Source organism: Limulus polyphemus, unplaced genomic scaffold, assembly GCF_000517525.1.
Source record: "Limulus polyphemus unplaced genomic scaffold, Limulus_polyphemus-2.1.2 Scaffold239, whole genome shotgun sequence".
NCBI classification, from domain to species: Eukaryota; Metazoa; Arthropoda; class Merostomata; order Xiphosura; family Limulidae; genus Limulus; species Limulus polyphemus.
The window spans coordinates 646,781-662,956 of NW_013665849.1; the positions used below are offsets into that span (position 1 = coordinate 646,781).

At 31.9% G+C, this 16,176-nt stretch overlaps 1 protein-coding gene across 1 annotated transcript in view; it reads right to left on the minus strand.

Moving 5' to 3' along the window:
- LOC106478658 (wings apart-like protein homolog) overlaps positions 1–16,176 on the minus strand; it is a 77,896-nt gene that overhangs the window by 2,169 nt on the left and 59,551 nt on the right. The window contains 7 exon segments of the mRNA XM_022382303.1: positions 1,258–1,353; positions 4,099–4,187; positions 5,000–5,183; positions 5,763–5,897; positions 6,687–6,802; positions 7,087–7,250; positions 8,502–8,578. Coding sequence (XP_022238011.1) covers positions 1,258–1,353; positions 4,099–4,187; positions 5,000–5,183; positions 5,763–5,897; positions 6,687–6,802; positions 7,087–7,250; positions 8,502–8,578 — 861 coding nt within the window.

The window sequence follows — 16,176 nt, forward strand, 5'->3', positions numbered from 1 at the left end:
ATTTTATTTTTGTTGTTTATAAGACCGTTATAACAAAATATAAAAATGTCATTCCTACATTTTTTACTCTAAAAAATGTAAATTAACTTCAAGTATTAAAACCTTTTTACTGAAAACGTTGTTTCTTCAAGATCTTATTTAGAGATGTAACTTGGAAATCTGTTACAATTCTTCTAAATAGTTTATAGAGCTCTACAACATAAGCTTTATTAGTAAGAAAAACACCTTTGGCGTGAAGGAGATTGCTTCAAAATATAACAAAAAATCAATTACTCTAGGACTTACTTCTATACTTCATGTTGAATGAATTCTTAAAAAACAAACATTTTTTATTTTAGTTCAACTTTATAGCAAAGGATTACCAAAATATATCATTTTTTGCCACAAAAGCATAATCCACATTTTTTATATATTATAAATTAAAACTTTGATCTCAGTATGTTAAAGTTGAACACGGGGAAATGAAATTTTGATGACAAACTATCATTATTTTACAACAACTTGAAATTTTCAATAATATGGAACATAGTAAATTTGTTTACATATTTCCTTTCAAGGCCACTTTATTGAATTTTATTATCCAAATCTTTTTATTTTACTTTAATTCCCAACTATGATAAATCAGTTTCTTAATAAAGGTATTTATGATCAGAGATCAGTAAAAGGTCAGATCACTGAGCAAAGTTGAAAAGACATTATTATTATCATCATCAGATAGGAATTTATTTATGCTGTGAAATTTCCAAAGTTTTGTTGCAACATTAAAAATACTTCCTTTTGTCTTAGAATTTATATATTTTTTTTACATTTTTGATTAGAAAGTTCATTTTATACATACAGTAAGTTTCAACTTCATATTTTCCCAATTACAGTAGTTAACACTCATTTAAAACTTGTAAAAACACGGTGAAGAAGGACAAAGATTTATTAGTGACCTGTGACTTGGCTTGTCACAATGGATTCAGTTTAAGCAAGGTAGCAAATTTTGGCTAGTACATTAGCAGATTTAGGATGAACTTCACAACTTTTGTGAATTTTTATATTAATCACGAGTCATAATAAAGTGAGTATTTTTTGTGCGTTCTTCCACACCTAAAACCATATAAACTACATTAAATGATAATGTGACAATGCCTAACACTGAAAAAGTGTGATCGAAATTGAAAAACTCAAAACTGCAACTCAGTTGGTCATGGTACGGGTTTTGCTACCTAATCTGACCATACAAGTTTCATATTACAATTGTAAGCTACTTACTGTTAAATTAACAAAATTGTAGAACTTTCTGAGCACTTCTACCATGATAGCAAAATTTCCATCTGGCATATGACTTCTCAGAAGATCAGCATAGTCCTGAAAGAAGTATTAAATCAGTGATTGTGAAAAAAAAATCTGAAAAACTGATCACAAAAAATATATATGAAATAAAACTGTTAAATATGCATTTAAAAGCACTTTCCATTCAAGAACCAATTTATTAACATAAAATTCTTCGTTTACCGAGGAATTTTCATTGTATGTTTAAATAGCTGAAATACCATTACAAAGATGTACATCAAAATTGGAAGCACAGTAGGGGGATCATGACAACTATTTCATCAATAAGCAAAAATGAAAAGTAACTGGGTTGAAATTCAATGAAATCATTATAATTTAGTGAGAAAAATTGATTCATCTAACCTGATATGCTCTTAGTTAAAACATTAGATTAATTGTCACAGTTCTGACATTATGTAGTAGGGGTGCCATACTGAGTTAAGTGCAGTGTTAGACGAAGACCAAGTTTTCAAAGAGCGTATTCCCTAAATAAGGTATGTTATTTTGTTTAGTTTTTCGTTAATAATATTGGCTAATTTAATAGTTACTAAATCAAATGTAACTACTTGCATTTCAATTTGTCTTCTATTTTAAAAAGACTGATTTGCACTGTTAGCTTAAAATTTTTATTTAGAACTACCTTAAATCTCCTAAGCTAGCCAAACCTCATGATATATTACTGGGTTTATGGCCAAATATTGTTAAGTGAGGATACCCATTGGATGAAACAATGCATTTTAATCTTTATAAGTAGATATGTAAGAAAAGTATACTTAATCAGCTTAAGCAGTTCACCTACTCCAACACTGTAAAATAATCTAAAAACAGATGTCTTATGCACTCTCACTAACAACTATTAGTACACTGTCTCGGTTATCACTAAACAAGAAACATTTGTTGTAGGAAATATTTTCATACATCTGCAATTTGATGTTGGAGAGAATGTAAATGTAAATCTGTGAATGACATTCATCCTCCTGTTTATGCTTTCTGCTCTTGTAAAAAGCCAGTCTCCATCTACATTACTTGATATTTCCTGTTGATTCTTTTTCCTCCTGTTTGTTTCTCCATATTTAGCACCATGTCTGGATACCTGTCTTTGATCAAAACTACACAGTTGTGATGAACTCAATGACCTCTTGCACAAGACACATTTGAGATTAACGAAATATGCTTTTGGTTCCACACAGCATTTTGAGTATTGCTGTATATTCAACCTTAGATTGCATTCTCAGCACAACTGAAGAAATTTGGGCCAGAGCTATATTGTTCCTGCTCCCAAGTGCTTCACAGCCTTCATAGCTTCATCCATCAAGACTAATTACAACTTTAGTACGTCTGTGGCAATGTGTCTTGCACAAACTAGAATTAGCCATGCAAAATCTTCTCCTGGCAAAATGGATGGCACTCTGGGGCCACAGTTCACCCAGCATATTTTGTCACAAAATATTTGTCTTTCCCTTAAAAAGAAAGATGTGACTGCCCCAATGGCATATATCATCAGGAAGCCCTTTCTTGATTTAAATGCTGCTGGAAAGAGTACCAGCTAAGGCATTTAATGTATTGTGCCTTTTCTGGTTGAAGCAATGTAACTCAACCATGTGAATATACTTAGGGCAAAATATCTTTTACTATGCCATGCCACATTATTCCTACTATATAGCTTTGACCATTGAAGATTTGAGAGACCAAATCCTACGTGAAATATGGGCTTGAAATCTTCCACAAACTATCATCACCATATAAACAGAACATTCCCTAAAAATATCAATTGCGTAACCCAGACAGAACTATTTCAAATCACATCATGTCATTTTTTGCCTTTACACTTGCAATCTTAAAGCACAATGTTGGAGCACATTCCCATCAATGTGTTATGATTTTTTCTGCTACTGTTTATGTCACACTTGTTCAAGATTATCTTCAACCATTGAAACCAATTTCCATCTCATTTTACTGTTTTACTAGTAAGAAAAACATAATAGGATCTCACCCATACACTTTCATTTTTCATACATACTCAGTCTACCTAATGAGGTCAGGTATAGAGTGACTGGTCTCTTTAGCAGGATCACGAATCACAAAGTACATCTGGTCAAGATACTAATGTGTTCTCTTACGGGAAACTCGTATTAAGCCAGTACAGAAACACCTCAACTATAATCTGCATGCTCCACCTGGCTGCTAACAAACCCTTTATATCAATACTAGAGCACATCAAGTTGGTTAAGCATGTGTGAAGACACGATGTTCTTCTTCCTCTAAACCCATATATGGTCAGTAATGAAAATTTGTTATCAATATTATCAGTCTTATTGTGATGTAATGTCATACAAAACCCCACTGTGTGGTTTCTTAACAATTCAGTACTGAATATAATACATATTAAGAGACAATTCTGAAATTATTCTAAAAACAGTTATTCACTGAAAAATTTAGCTTTTATTGAAAAATTTGACACAACTAATTTAAATCACTTGTTTCAAGTTAAAAAGAAAAAAAATATTTGACATGTGCATATACTGTGTATAAAAGTCAGTATGAATATATGCATTATTTTTCCTATTATATCAAATGCAGTAAATCAGTAATTCAGTTGATCTGTAGTTATCACATTTGAAGTAATTTAAGAGCAGAAAGTATCAGTTTTTTATGCAGCCAGTTAATTATTTTCCAAAGGATAGGTGAAAATGAGAAATATTACGTGCTTATATATATATATATATACATCTTTTTCTTCTAAGATATGTTGTGTGAAATTGTTACTGAAATTAAACTCACCTTACTATGCTGGATTACACAACCCAGCAGAATAGCAATATAGGCTGCAATGATACTGTGTTCCATATTCTTTCCTGTCTTTTTGAAGAGCTGAATTAAGAAAAGAAATAAAATTCTACAGATGCATATCATGTTTAATAAAAATTACATCATTTACATAAAAAATACATTTAAATTAATAAATCAAGCAAGATGTGTGTGTGTACATTTATATATTTGTAAGATAACTTGTTAGACTATTTAATTAAAATATGTAAATTACAACATTTTTTGCCTTCCCAAGTCCTATATCCAAAATAACACTAGATTAGACTATCAGTTTTATCTCTAGATCTCAAATAATATTAAGTAATGAATTATATATGTTCCTTCTCCTCCAACTAATCCTAAATAATCTTAAAAGGTATCTGACACAGCTACAATCAGCATATAATCTTAATCTTTACAAATGGTATAACTAGTTTTGAGGTGATACTTCCACTGTACAGAAAAAAAAATTACTTTCCTTAACCAAAATAGAACTCAATCATAATAAAACACTCTCATGTAAGGTTCAGGCTTTGTTCACACTGACAGTAAATACAACAATGTGAGTTTGTTTCTTCTGGTCCTTTTTTTTTTATACAACTATCTCTATGAGCATTTAAACCTAACTCGGAAACCATTTTAAAAGGACCACGATTTTAAGAAAGAACTTTATAAAAGCAATAATATTTTAATAATATTCTTCAGTAATTATTTTGTAATCATTTTTGAAATATAAATGCTCTTGTGTTTGTGGTTTTCATTCCATACGTATAGCAGAACCACTAGAGCTTATAGTTTCTGAAAATCAACTTATTAAAATCAATTTGGAGTTGGTTCTCAACTAAAAGTTAAGCACAACATGAATCACACTAACCTTTCATTAAAGTTTCTTCCAAGTCCTCAGCTTGTGAAGACTGAGATGAAGATGCTCCACTTTCTTGAGTTTTGTCTTCCGTGTTTTCACTTTGAGCCTGCTGCTTTTTTTCTTCGGGTGTGCTTAGAAGAGCATCTGCTTGTTCCTCAGACTGACGTGCAGCATCTATCCGATCCACAAAAACCTGTAGTTGAAAAAAAAAAGATACAAGATAGAATAAAAGATAACGTCTTAATATCAAGATCTACTCTTCTTTTATTATAAAAATTATATTTTTTTTTACTTTTAGTTATCAATGCATAAAAATCATATGTTCAGCAAGTATCTCAAAACTTTGTTTGCACTTGCATTAAATTCTATTAAATAAAATTATATTAAGTGAAAATCACAGTTGATTCTCAGGTACTTGTGTTACATTTAACTACAAAAAGTTATTTTATATAAATAAATTAAAATATATTAATTTTTATATATATATAAGGGTATCAGTTATTTTTTGAACCATATAATAAGAAATTGAATTTTGACTTATATAATACAGCAGTCCCAGATCAAGTAATGTACATAAGAACAATAACACAACTATATATTAACCAAATCCACTCCAGTGTATGAGTTACGACAGAATGGATAACATCAATAGTACACTTAAATCAGTGAGCAGAAAGCATTTTGATGATTTTAAATATCCACTTTATATACTGCTAAAGATATTAGGATATTTAAACAAAGTAAACTATTCACTAATATAAAAGCCACTCACATCAACAAAGGCCTCAACCGCTGACACCATTTCTCCATCATTCTGTGAATCAAATGACCCAAGAGTTTGAGCAACAATAAACTTCTCTCTGTTATCACTACAATTTTCCATCAGGTTGATCATCAGACCCAAAGACTGAAAAACATATTTAGCTGAGATTAGAGAAGAATTTAAATACTAGCTTGGCCACATTCACATAAAGTTTTTCATACATGTACAGTTTGTATTTATGACAAAGCTACTAAAATTATCTGATGCCATTCCTAATTCAGAGCTACTGATCAGATAGAAGGCAGCTGGTCAGCAACACCCTTCGAGCCACCGTCCACACTGTCAGCCTTGTACAATTTAAAGTGCAGAGAATATTTTTAGTATTGCATGGATTCAAACCCTGTTCACCAGCTCCATAATCCAGAGCTCTACCATATGGTCAACCTGCACCCCCACATGAATGAAAAAAATAATAATCAAATTAATTGACATATTTACATATTAAACTTAGATTACTAATTTTAAAATATCATAGATATTTTATTAATATCATACCTGATCTAGCACTTTAATTTACACAATCAAACTTCAGAGTACATGTGGTAGATACCACCATAATTATGATTCTAGGTAGAGTTCTTAATAATTTTAAATTTTATTAAAGTATATTAACACAAATTAATTTATTTCAGTCATTAGATGAAAACAATAAATTATAAGATTTAAAAACTACAATCCTACAATTCAAATAATTTTCATGAAATATAAAACAAGACATTCTCAAATGGGTAATTTCAACTGTGTTAGTTAAGCATTCAAAAAACACAATTTAATGTCATATATAGAGAAGCATAAAATCTTTTTGTAGTAGTATTTTGAAAACATCAATAAATTTTGCAGTTCCCAACAATGTTCTAAAAAATACCAACTTACCAACACTAAAAGATCAAATTTTTGTTCCAGAGGCATGTAGTGAGGCAATTGAAGGATGCATGATAAAGCACAGTCCAACAAGCCATACTGTGAGCCCACCAACTGACTACCCAAGCCTGAGAAGTAGCAAAATAATAAGAAAATAATTAACTAAAAACAATGCTATAGATGCACAAACAACAATGTCTTAACCACTACACCCATTCAAAAATAAAATTTGAAATATTAATAACAAATAATGCACGATCAAATAAAATAATTGTGGTTAATTAACACAATTTACTTGAATTGAGAGCAAAATGAACAACTTACAGTAGCTAAAGTTTACAGAGAGCCAAAACTTGTATTTTCCAACGAGCTTATTACTTTGCTAAATTTGAAAGCATTTTTTTAAACTTACAGTTCTCATGTGTCAAATTAAGAAGAACTTTCAGAAGTGTCAAAACACAAGACAAAAGGGCAGCTCCCGTCCCCTCCAGATTACTGAGAGGTACTGTGTCATTGATGGCTGGCAAAGACTGGAGAGGGTGATGAGGGATACTAACTCTGCATGCTCTCATCATCCTAGAAGGCATTAGAGTAAAATATATATATTATGTTAGTATACTAGTTTCCAAACTATTTTTTTAATAAAAATAAAACATTATTAAAACTATTTGCATTATCTTCTATATCACTTATTAACCAGTTCTCTTGTAAGCAAAAATTAGTGTTTCAAACCATTCATTCTCAATACTTGTTTCTGTGAAAAATAATGGCCCTTTTCACAAAAAACAATGTTGTTCAAAATTTTGTATTTCTGTCATTTTCACTTCAAACAATTATTATATTAAACCAAAAGTTAACTGGAAAACTAAGTATTTTCTTAATCCCTAATATACAGAATTATGCATCATAATTTCTCAAAACCAAGGTTGTTGTTTTTCTAAATGATCAGAGCTACAAACAGAGAGAAGCATAATGAGTTAAATTGCATAATATCTGGGGGGTAAGGTTTTTCATATAGAGTTTATATATCAAACCAATAACTTAAAAGTATATCTTTTAGTTTAGAGGCATTGTCCACTTACATGATTAAGACTGACGAATAATGAAGAACACAATATATGCAAGTCACTTTTCCCAAACGTACCTCCCCAGGCACTAATGCAATTGTAACTCAATGACTCATCAAAATAAGTATTAAGTAATGTTATACAGCAATATCTCTATTAGATTCATGAAGCAATGTATGTTTAATATATTCTGATAACAATAAAATGCTATAAGAATAGAGATAAAAACACATTACTCTGAATACAAAATTAAACATTTTCTAATATAACACATGAAATAAAATTCTGAATAATCATATTACATTAGATTAATTTAAGGAGAAATAGATTCATAACATACAAAAATATGGCACATCTATAGTTCAGTGTTGGTTCAAAGAACTTATTTAACATTACTACTAAACTAAGCAATATACACCAGGATTAGGTACTTTTAATCAAGAAAACAAGTACTGTATAAAATATTCAATTTAATCTCATCATAACCAGATAAATTATGCATTTACTTAAGGGGGAAAAAAAAAGTTAATGAATAGGTATTTTTAGATATTTTGAAATCATTAATAGGCAATATAAAACCAAAGGAATGCTAACTTTTAAAATACATTTTCATTTCTGTATGCAAATTTGTACTAAACTGAAAGAATATCAAATTATTCAAAACTGATAAATGATTTTCAACAAACACAAAACCTATTTTACACCTATAAAGAATTGCAGAGATAAACAGTGCATGAAATGATACAGTTGCACAGCTTACCTAACACACGATGACACAAGGGCTGATTCCTTATAGTAAAGAAGATATGCCTGATTATCACCATTCATGTATGTTACCTAAAACAATAACAAAAAATTTAGATATATGTTTACACACCCATATGCTAAAAAATAATAAATCTACTGGTACCACATGCCACTACAATCTGATACACACACATATATCAACAACAAAATAAACTTTTGTATGCTCCAGTAAATCTATCTATTGGTGGTGTATGTTTTTAGATTTCATAGATAGAGAATATGCCAGATGGTATATGATACTAAGAATGTCTAATAAAATTTTTAATAGCATTTGTAAATGGGGTTTATAATACAGTTACTGAAACAATTTAATGGATAAACTAAAAATATAATGAGAAACTAAAAATAAAAAAATAGTAAATACTAAAATATATATATTCCTAAACTCACTAGTAATTTTTTTTTTACCATTTACTCCATTGGCACAATTATTATTCCTTAGTTTTTACATAAAATCTGGGGTTGGTTGTTTGAGTAGAGTTTATTGGCACAAAACAACAGGGCTATCTGCACCAAACAGCTGGTAAAAATACTAGAAATTAAAGACTAAAATGTAAAAGGAAAACATGTTAAAAGCTAAAAAAAATGCCAAAAGTCAGGTAACAAAATTAAATAGATTGAAAAAGGTCAACGGCCTGTAAAAAGCTAAAAACACAGTCAAGCTGGACAGCATCACCATCGCCAATGACACTGTCCAACGTTAGGGGCAAACCTTGAGAAAAAACATCCCACCATTTGCAGTCACAGTAACGGCATGAAAGCAAGACATGGGCAATTGTGACTTGAGTGTCACAAAGGCCACAGATTGGTGGATCAGTCCCACATAAAAGAAAACAATGAGTAAAAAAACAAAACAACTTCCTCCCAACGATCCATACAGAAACTAGACAGCCAAAAAACAACAGAAGGTTTGATTTAGGAAAGCTTGTTATGGATGTTTTCACCCCACGTTGACTGTCAACTGGCACAAAGCCATGCCCTGATCACAGGACCATAGCCAATATATGGGATAGACACTGCTGTGAAAGCACCAGAGCAGATGGACTTAGCTGTGGTGTCAGCAAACTCATTCCCACAAATATTGATATGGCCAGGTATGTCAACGAGAACAGGGTGAGAACTCACATTAAACAATTCCAGGGCCAGTAGGGAGCTAAGAGAACCAGTATAAATAGCACAGTTAGTGTAATGTTTGGCTTCAACACGATCCAAGGCAAAAGAAAACACATACAACTTGGCAGTGAACACAGAAACTGTAAAGGGGATCCTGTGAGCAACTAGCAAGCTACAATAAACTATGGCAGAGCCCACGAGTCACCTGATTTTGAACCATCCATAAAAACGGGAACAGAAGAATGGTTCCAAAGATATTCAAGAAAGAGAAGATGGTACTTCCAATTGGGGGTATCTGTCTTCCTCTGATAACTAAAAGAAAGGTCACAGGTTGGGTGGTAACAAGCCATGTAGGAACGGGCTGGTCATCAGAATCAGCAACATCATCCAATGACAGACCCAATTCAGCCAGCTGTGCCTGGATACAAAGACTAAATGGAGGAATGGCAGACTGCCGATTATATAAAAGCAAATCCGCAGAGGAAGGAAGACACAACCCCAGGTAAGATGCCGTGGTAAGGATCAAAGCTTGGTAGCATTTTACAAAGAAAGTTGCAAACATCTGAGGTGAAGAGGAGGTTCATGTGACTCAATGTACAGACTCTGGACTGTTGAGGTGGTGAAAACTCTTATAAAGAGCCAAAGCCCCAGATTGTGTACAGGATTCAACATTCTCAAGGTAGAGTCCCTAACTGAACCGCAGACCATAGACCCATAGTCCAACTTTGATCATATGAAGGTATGATAGATTTTGAGCATGGAACATCTATCTGCACCCCAAGATGTGGAAGAGAGGATGCAGATGATGTTCAATGCCCTTGTACACTTGACATAAGGCTGCTTAACATAAAGAATGAAAGTAAGCTTCCAGTCAAAGATAAGTTCCAGGAACTTAGTCTCAGCCACCAAGGTCTCATCACCACCAAGATGGAACTCTGGATCAGGATGTAAACCCCACTGATAGCAAAAATGTATGCAAACGGTTTTAGAAGAAGAAATTGTGAAGCTGTTTGTCCTGGTCCACCCAAACAAGTGAGAGAGAGAGCATTCTGAAGTTGTGACTCAATAAACCTCATGTTTGACGACCCACAATAAATGTGGAAGTTGTCAACATAGAGGCTGTTTGCAACAGTAGGAAGAAGTTTTTCAGTGATACCAATGATCTTCATACTGAAAAGTGTGACACTCAAGACACAGCCCTGATGAACTCCAAGTTCCTGTGTAAAGGATTGGAACAAGGTCAAACCCACACGGACTTGGAAATTCCAGTCAAGTTAAAAGTTATGAATAAAAATGGGTAAGTGGCCATGCAACCTATTTGAATGGGGTCATGCAAAATGCCAAACCTCTATGTAGTGTCATATGCTTTCTCAGAATAAAAAAAATAGAAACAAGATGCTCTCTCTTGTGGAATGCTTTCCTGATCAAGGTTTCAAGACAAATCAAGTTGAACATGGTGGAGTGCTGTCTACAAAAACCACACTAGGTGGTCCAGAGGAGGTTGTTAGATTCAAGGAAATAAACAAGATGTACATTAACAATCCTCTCTAAAACCTTACAAAGACAGTTAGTCAGAGCAACTGGATGATAATTAGAAGGAATCTTGAGATCTTTCCCAGACATTGAGAAAAGGAGAACAATAGCCTTAAGCCATACATCTGGAAAAAAAATGCTCCTGCCAAATGTGGCTAAAAACAACCAGAAGAAAATCAAGAGAGGCAGGAGAGAGATGGTGCAGCATCTCATAGAGAACTTCATCAGGTAACTGATGTACTGCCAGACTAATGAAGAGCAAGTTTAAGTTCCACCAGTATAAATAGGTAATTATAATTATAAAGATGATCTATCCAAAAGGAAATTGCAATCTCTCGGCCTGAGACTTTATAGTTAAGAAGGCGGGGGGAGGAGACAGAAGTGCAGAAAAGGTGGTAAAAGCACTCCCCAAGAGTATCAGCAACTTCCTGGCCATTGAAGAGCAATATAGAAAGGGAATGGTATGCATACTTCCCACTGACCTTCAAAATCTTGTCCCAAATGAGTTTGGAACTGGTGGTAGAAGAGATGCTGGTAGTGAACTTAATCCAGAATTCCTTCTGGCTTTGATGCCTGACCAGCCAGGCATAGGCCTCTTGGGAAGCAATTCATTTGGAAAAAGTGGGATACCTACAAAAGATATACCAGGCCCATTTCAGAGCCTTCCATGCCTGTTAGCAGGCAGGAGACCACCATGGATGAGTATACCATGGGAAATGTGTCAAGGTTTGGGGAATAGAATGAACAGCTGCATGAATAATACAATCAGTTACTGCCTCCACACAGTTGTTAATAGGTGGAAGACAAAGGACAGCAGGATCAAGTTCTAAAAGAGCAGTGAAGGAGAGCCAGTCAGCCTGCTACAACTTCCACCATGACAAAATATCCAGAACACCCATTGAGAACATCTAACACTGGTACTTAGTTGACCCTAGCCCAAAAGGACCAGCCAACTGACCCTGGGTGAATCACTCCAAGCCACCCGTCTACAGGAATTAAAGGCCAAAGTGATGTGTTGAAGTGCCATTGACATAAACTGACCCATCAAGTTGACACCCCTCAACCACCAGGATCCTCTCCTCCCCTTTACAGGATGACATGCACAGCAAACATGTGGGTGAATGTTCAAATCCCAGAGGAGGTAAAATGAAGATACAGAACCTACACTGGTTATTTATTTGTGATTCACATACAATTCTTCTTTTTATTTAAAGGCCAAACATTTGAATATAATCTGGTATTCTTATGATTGTTGATTAAAAAACTATCTTATATATTCACTCATTTTCTACTTCATTGATTTTCATTAACATATTTCTTTTCATACTTTATTTTACCGACTTCAGAAGTCATCACTTCTAGTTATACATCACAAAAAACATTATAAAACTAACATAGATTTATCAGATCAACTACTGAGATGATATTTTTGCTAACAGTATTCTTGGTCAAAATCAACTTGCATCTTTTCAATAACTAATCTTTTCTTTTACTTATGTGCATTGTTTGTATAATACTTAACAAATAAAGCTTTGAGTTATCCAACTATTTCAGGGATGAAAAAGAACATCTAAAAATCACAGACCTGTGATTTATTCCTAAGTCTTCTAATCTATCCATTAACCACTATTGGCTCGGCTGAGTTCGTAACCCCAAAATGACTATATAATAACTTTTAATATGTGTATCTTCATGAAATTTGGCAAGCTTGTAGTAAATTTTACAAGTCTTTTGTACACAGAAATTCTGAGTTTTAATTAAGTATTTTTACTACAAACTTGTCCACGTCAGTGTTGATTACTCTGAGTGTAATAGTTTTCTTCAACTGATAATTGTCAAATTTCATTTGTGCTACCTCCAAAACTTCCTTAACAAATGTTGAACTTTTTCTTCAGTAAAACTATCTTTTATCTTTAATTTTTTACCATAACTCTATATGCATTCAGTCAATTTGACCAACCTCATAACCAATACAAAAAATATGAAATAAATCTAAATTATCCTTTTTTTCTTTCTAGAATGACTGCAATGTGTAAAAAGAAACAAATTCTTTATCCTAAATAGCTGAAAGCTCATAACAGTATACACCTACTTAAACATTATGGTTTTATTGCCCTTTAACTCATGTTTAAGTTAGAAACCCACCTTGCAAGTTGTAAATCACTTAGCAAACATGTAGCTCAAGTTACTGGATTAAATTACATAATGCACAGTTGTTCACAAGCATACCTTGTAAAGAATTGTTATTATTTATCCTTATCTTACCTAATCTAACCTAACAAGTTTCTAATTTTTACATTTTAGTTACTTTTATAACAATAAATAAAGAATACACATGAAAAACAAGAAATATGGTCTTACCCATGTCCTTGTTTTTTTGCTGTTGACTATCAATGAAAGTTAAACTGATTTTTCTATACTAATGGTATTAGTACACTATACAATTATTTAATTACATAATGCACCTAGGAACACAGTATAATAAATACAGAAAGAAAACATTTTTTTATAACTATCATAATTTATCTGACTTTCTAACTATGCAATAAGAGCGTTTAAAAATTTAGTTAAGCTTGTTGATGTGAATACCTTGAGAGAAATTTTGAAACTGGAGGCAAAATAAACAATATTCTTTATGGAAAACAACTTAATATATGATTTGATAGAACAAAACTGTAGCTTTATATTGGTTATAAATAATACAGTATAAAACATCAGAGAGAACTATGGCAATTTGTGAAAGAGAAGATATTACAGGTGGGTAAGATTTTTTAGTTTATGGCTCCATAAACAAGTAAGATTGAAGTCTGAAAATTATATTTTGCTTTAGTAATATCTACATTACAATGAATAACTTACATTAAATTCCATACTTCTCAGAGAGGTGCTAAATAAAGTAAAGAGGGAAGACCTACAGAGCAAATATCACAATTCTCATACTAGGGGAGATGGAGGATTGGTTTAAACATTTCCTTATCAGATTATGAAAACTTATATAATATTAAAATTTATTAATTATATTTGGATGCCAAGTTTATTCATGAACAAGGATAATAAAGTAGCTTAATTATATGTTGAATGTATCTCTCTAAAACATCACAGCATGCAAACTAACCTATCCATAGTGAGAGAGTTATATGCCATTGTTCATCCCTACAAGATCTACTTTGTCACTTTAATACAAAACCATAAATTACTTCTTATGCTATTATACTAATTTTAGGTTGATGTAAATAGTTTTTCTGCTCCATCCGGAGGTATTTAAATTTTGACTTTAAATATTTTCGAAGTTAAGCTTTATTAGCAGTTTCAAATTCTATGACGAGGAACCCACTTTGAGACTAATAATGCTTGGAAACAGCTTGAATGGGTAATGAAGAAAAACTTTAATATAAGTTTAACATAACAGCAAACGTACAACGTTTCGACAAGGTTTTGACAAACAGTTGTTTGGACCACATACTTTAATAAATGGCTGTACAATAAAATCAGTGTAAGAGACAGAAAAATAATTTTCAAAACAAAATATGGAGAGTTAGATACTCATGGAATAATCTCTTGGCATATTCTTTTGAATGGACAGAAAAATTTTGAAAAAATTGATAAGTGTTGGTTATAAGATACCTTGAAGCTGCATTTTTTCATTTCTCTTTCTAAATTACACTAATTAACTGTTATAAAATATCAATTCTAATATACAATTGAGCTAAAAATGGTTGAAATACAGTTATAAATATTATTATATTTAATTTTTGAAATCTGACAGGTGTGCACTTGACACTTGAAAGGTCATAATAGGGTTGAAAATATAACTATATGTCTGTTTGATTATGATTTTAAAAGATTTAAAAAAACAAAAGTTGTACATTTTCATTCTAGTATAAAGCTAATTTTCATATAATTTCATAAAAATTTTATGAATACACTAAATTATATTTAAATCAAACTGTTTATCTAGCCCTGTAGTAATCAGACATAAAAAAAGCATTCTGAACATTTTTTCTATAAATAGTATATAAATTAAGCTCATAATTATAGCTAGTCCAGAAAAAACTGTTAACTTTATCAGCATGGGTACCTTTTACTGCGCATGACACAAGGTTTTAGTGTCTTACATTCAAAATTTTATTAAACTACTTTTTGTTTATGTTATACCAATTACATTAGCATAAAATCTTAGTTAATAATCAATATTTTAATAGTATACATGTTGTAAGTTCTTAATTCTAAAAGAGAATATATAAAAAAAATCCTGAATTTCCACTAGTGTAACACACATGACAAATTTTGTCTTAGCATGTCATAATCTCTATTTTATCCATCACCCCTCGAAAAATGTACAAAATTAAACGTAAAATGCTCTATAAAATCGTTATTGCTTAAACAGACCATAATTTTTATGGCCTTCAATTTTGTTTTGTTACAGAGCTATCAAAGAGAAAATCAGACTCCTCCTGCCACACCCACCTGTCACATCCTTCCTTTCACAATTGGTTGATAGTTCTCTCTTACGTTTCATTATATATTATTTATAACCAATAGAAAGTCAAGGTTTTCATCTATCAAATGGTGTTTTGAACAGATAACCATCAGTGTCACTCGGAGTAGCAATTTTGTTCCCATGGGAAAGTTAACAACTAGCTTGGATGAATTTGTAATGGCTTTGTCGCATAGTTAGAAAGCCAGGACAATTTATAGAAGTGAACGAATTTGTCTACTTTTTGCATGTTATTAGTCTATATTCTTTGATATATTACTAAAATAAATAAAAATTGTTAAGTGCTTTACCATAATCGCTAAAAACAAAAATTAGGCTTAACTCTACTCGACAACCGAGGGCAAGAAAAAACTGAGATTGGGTAAGTACTTTATTTCTTGTTTTTCTTTTTATTCTTTATTATTATAAAAGTAACTAAAATTAGTAAAGTATGGATCTTTTTCAGTTATTTAAGACTAGAATAGGTAAAATAAGTAATAATAAT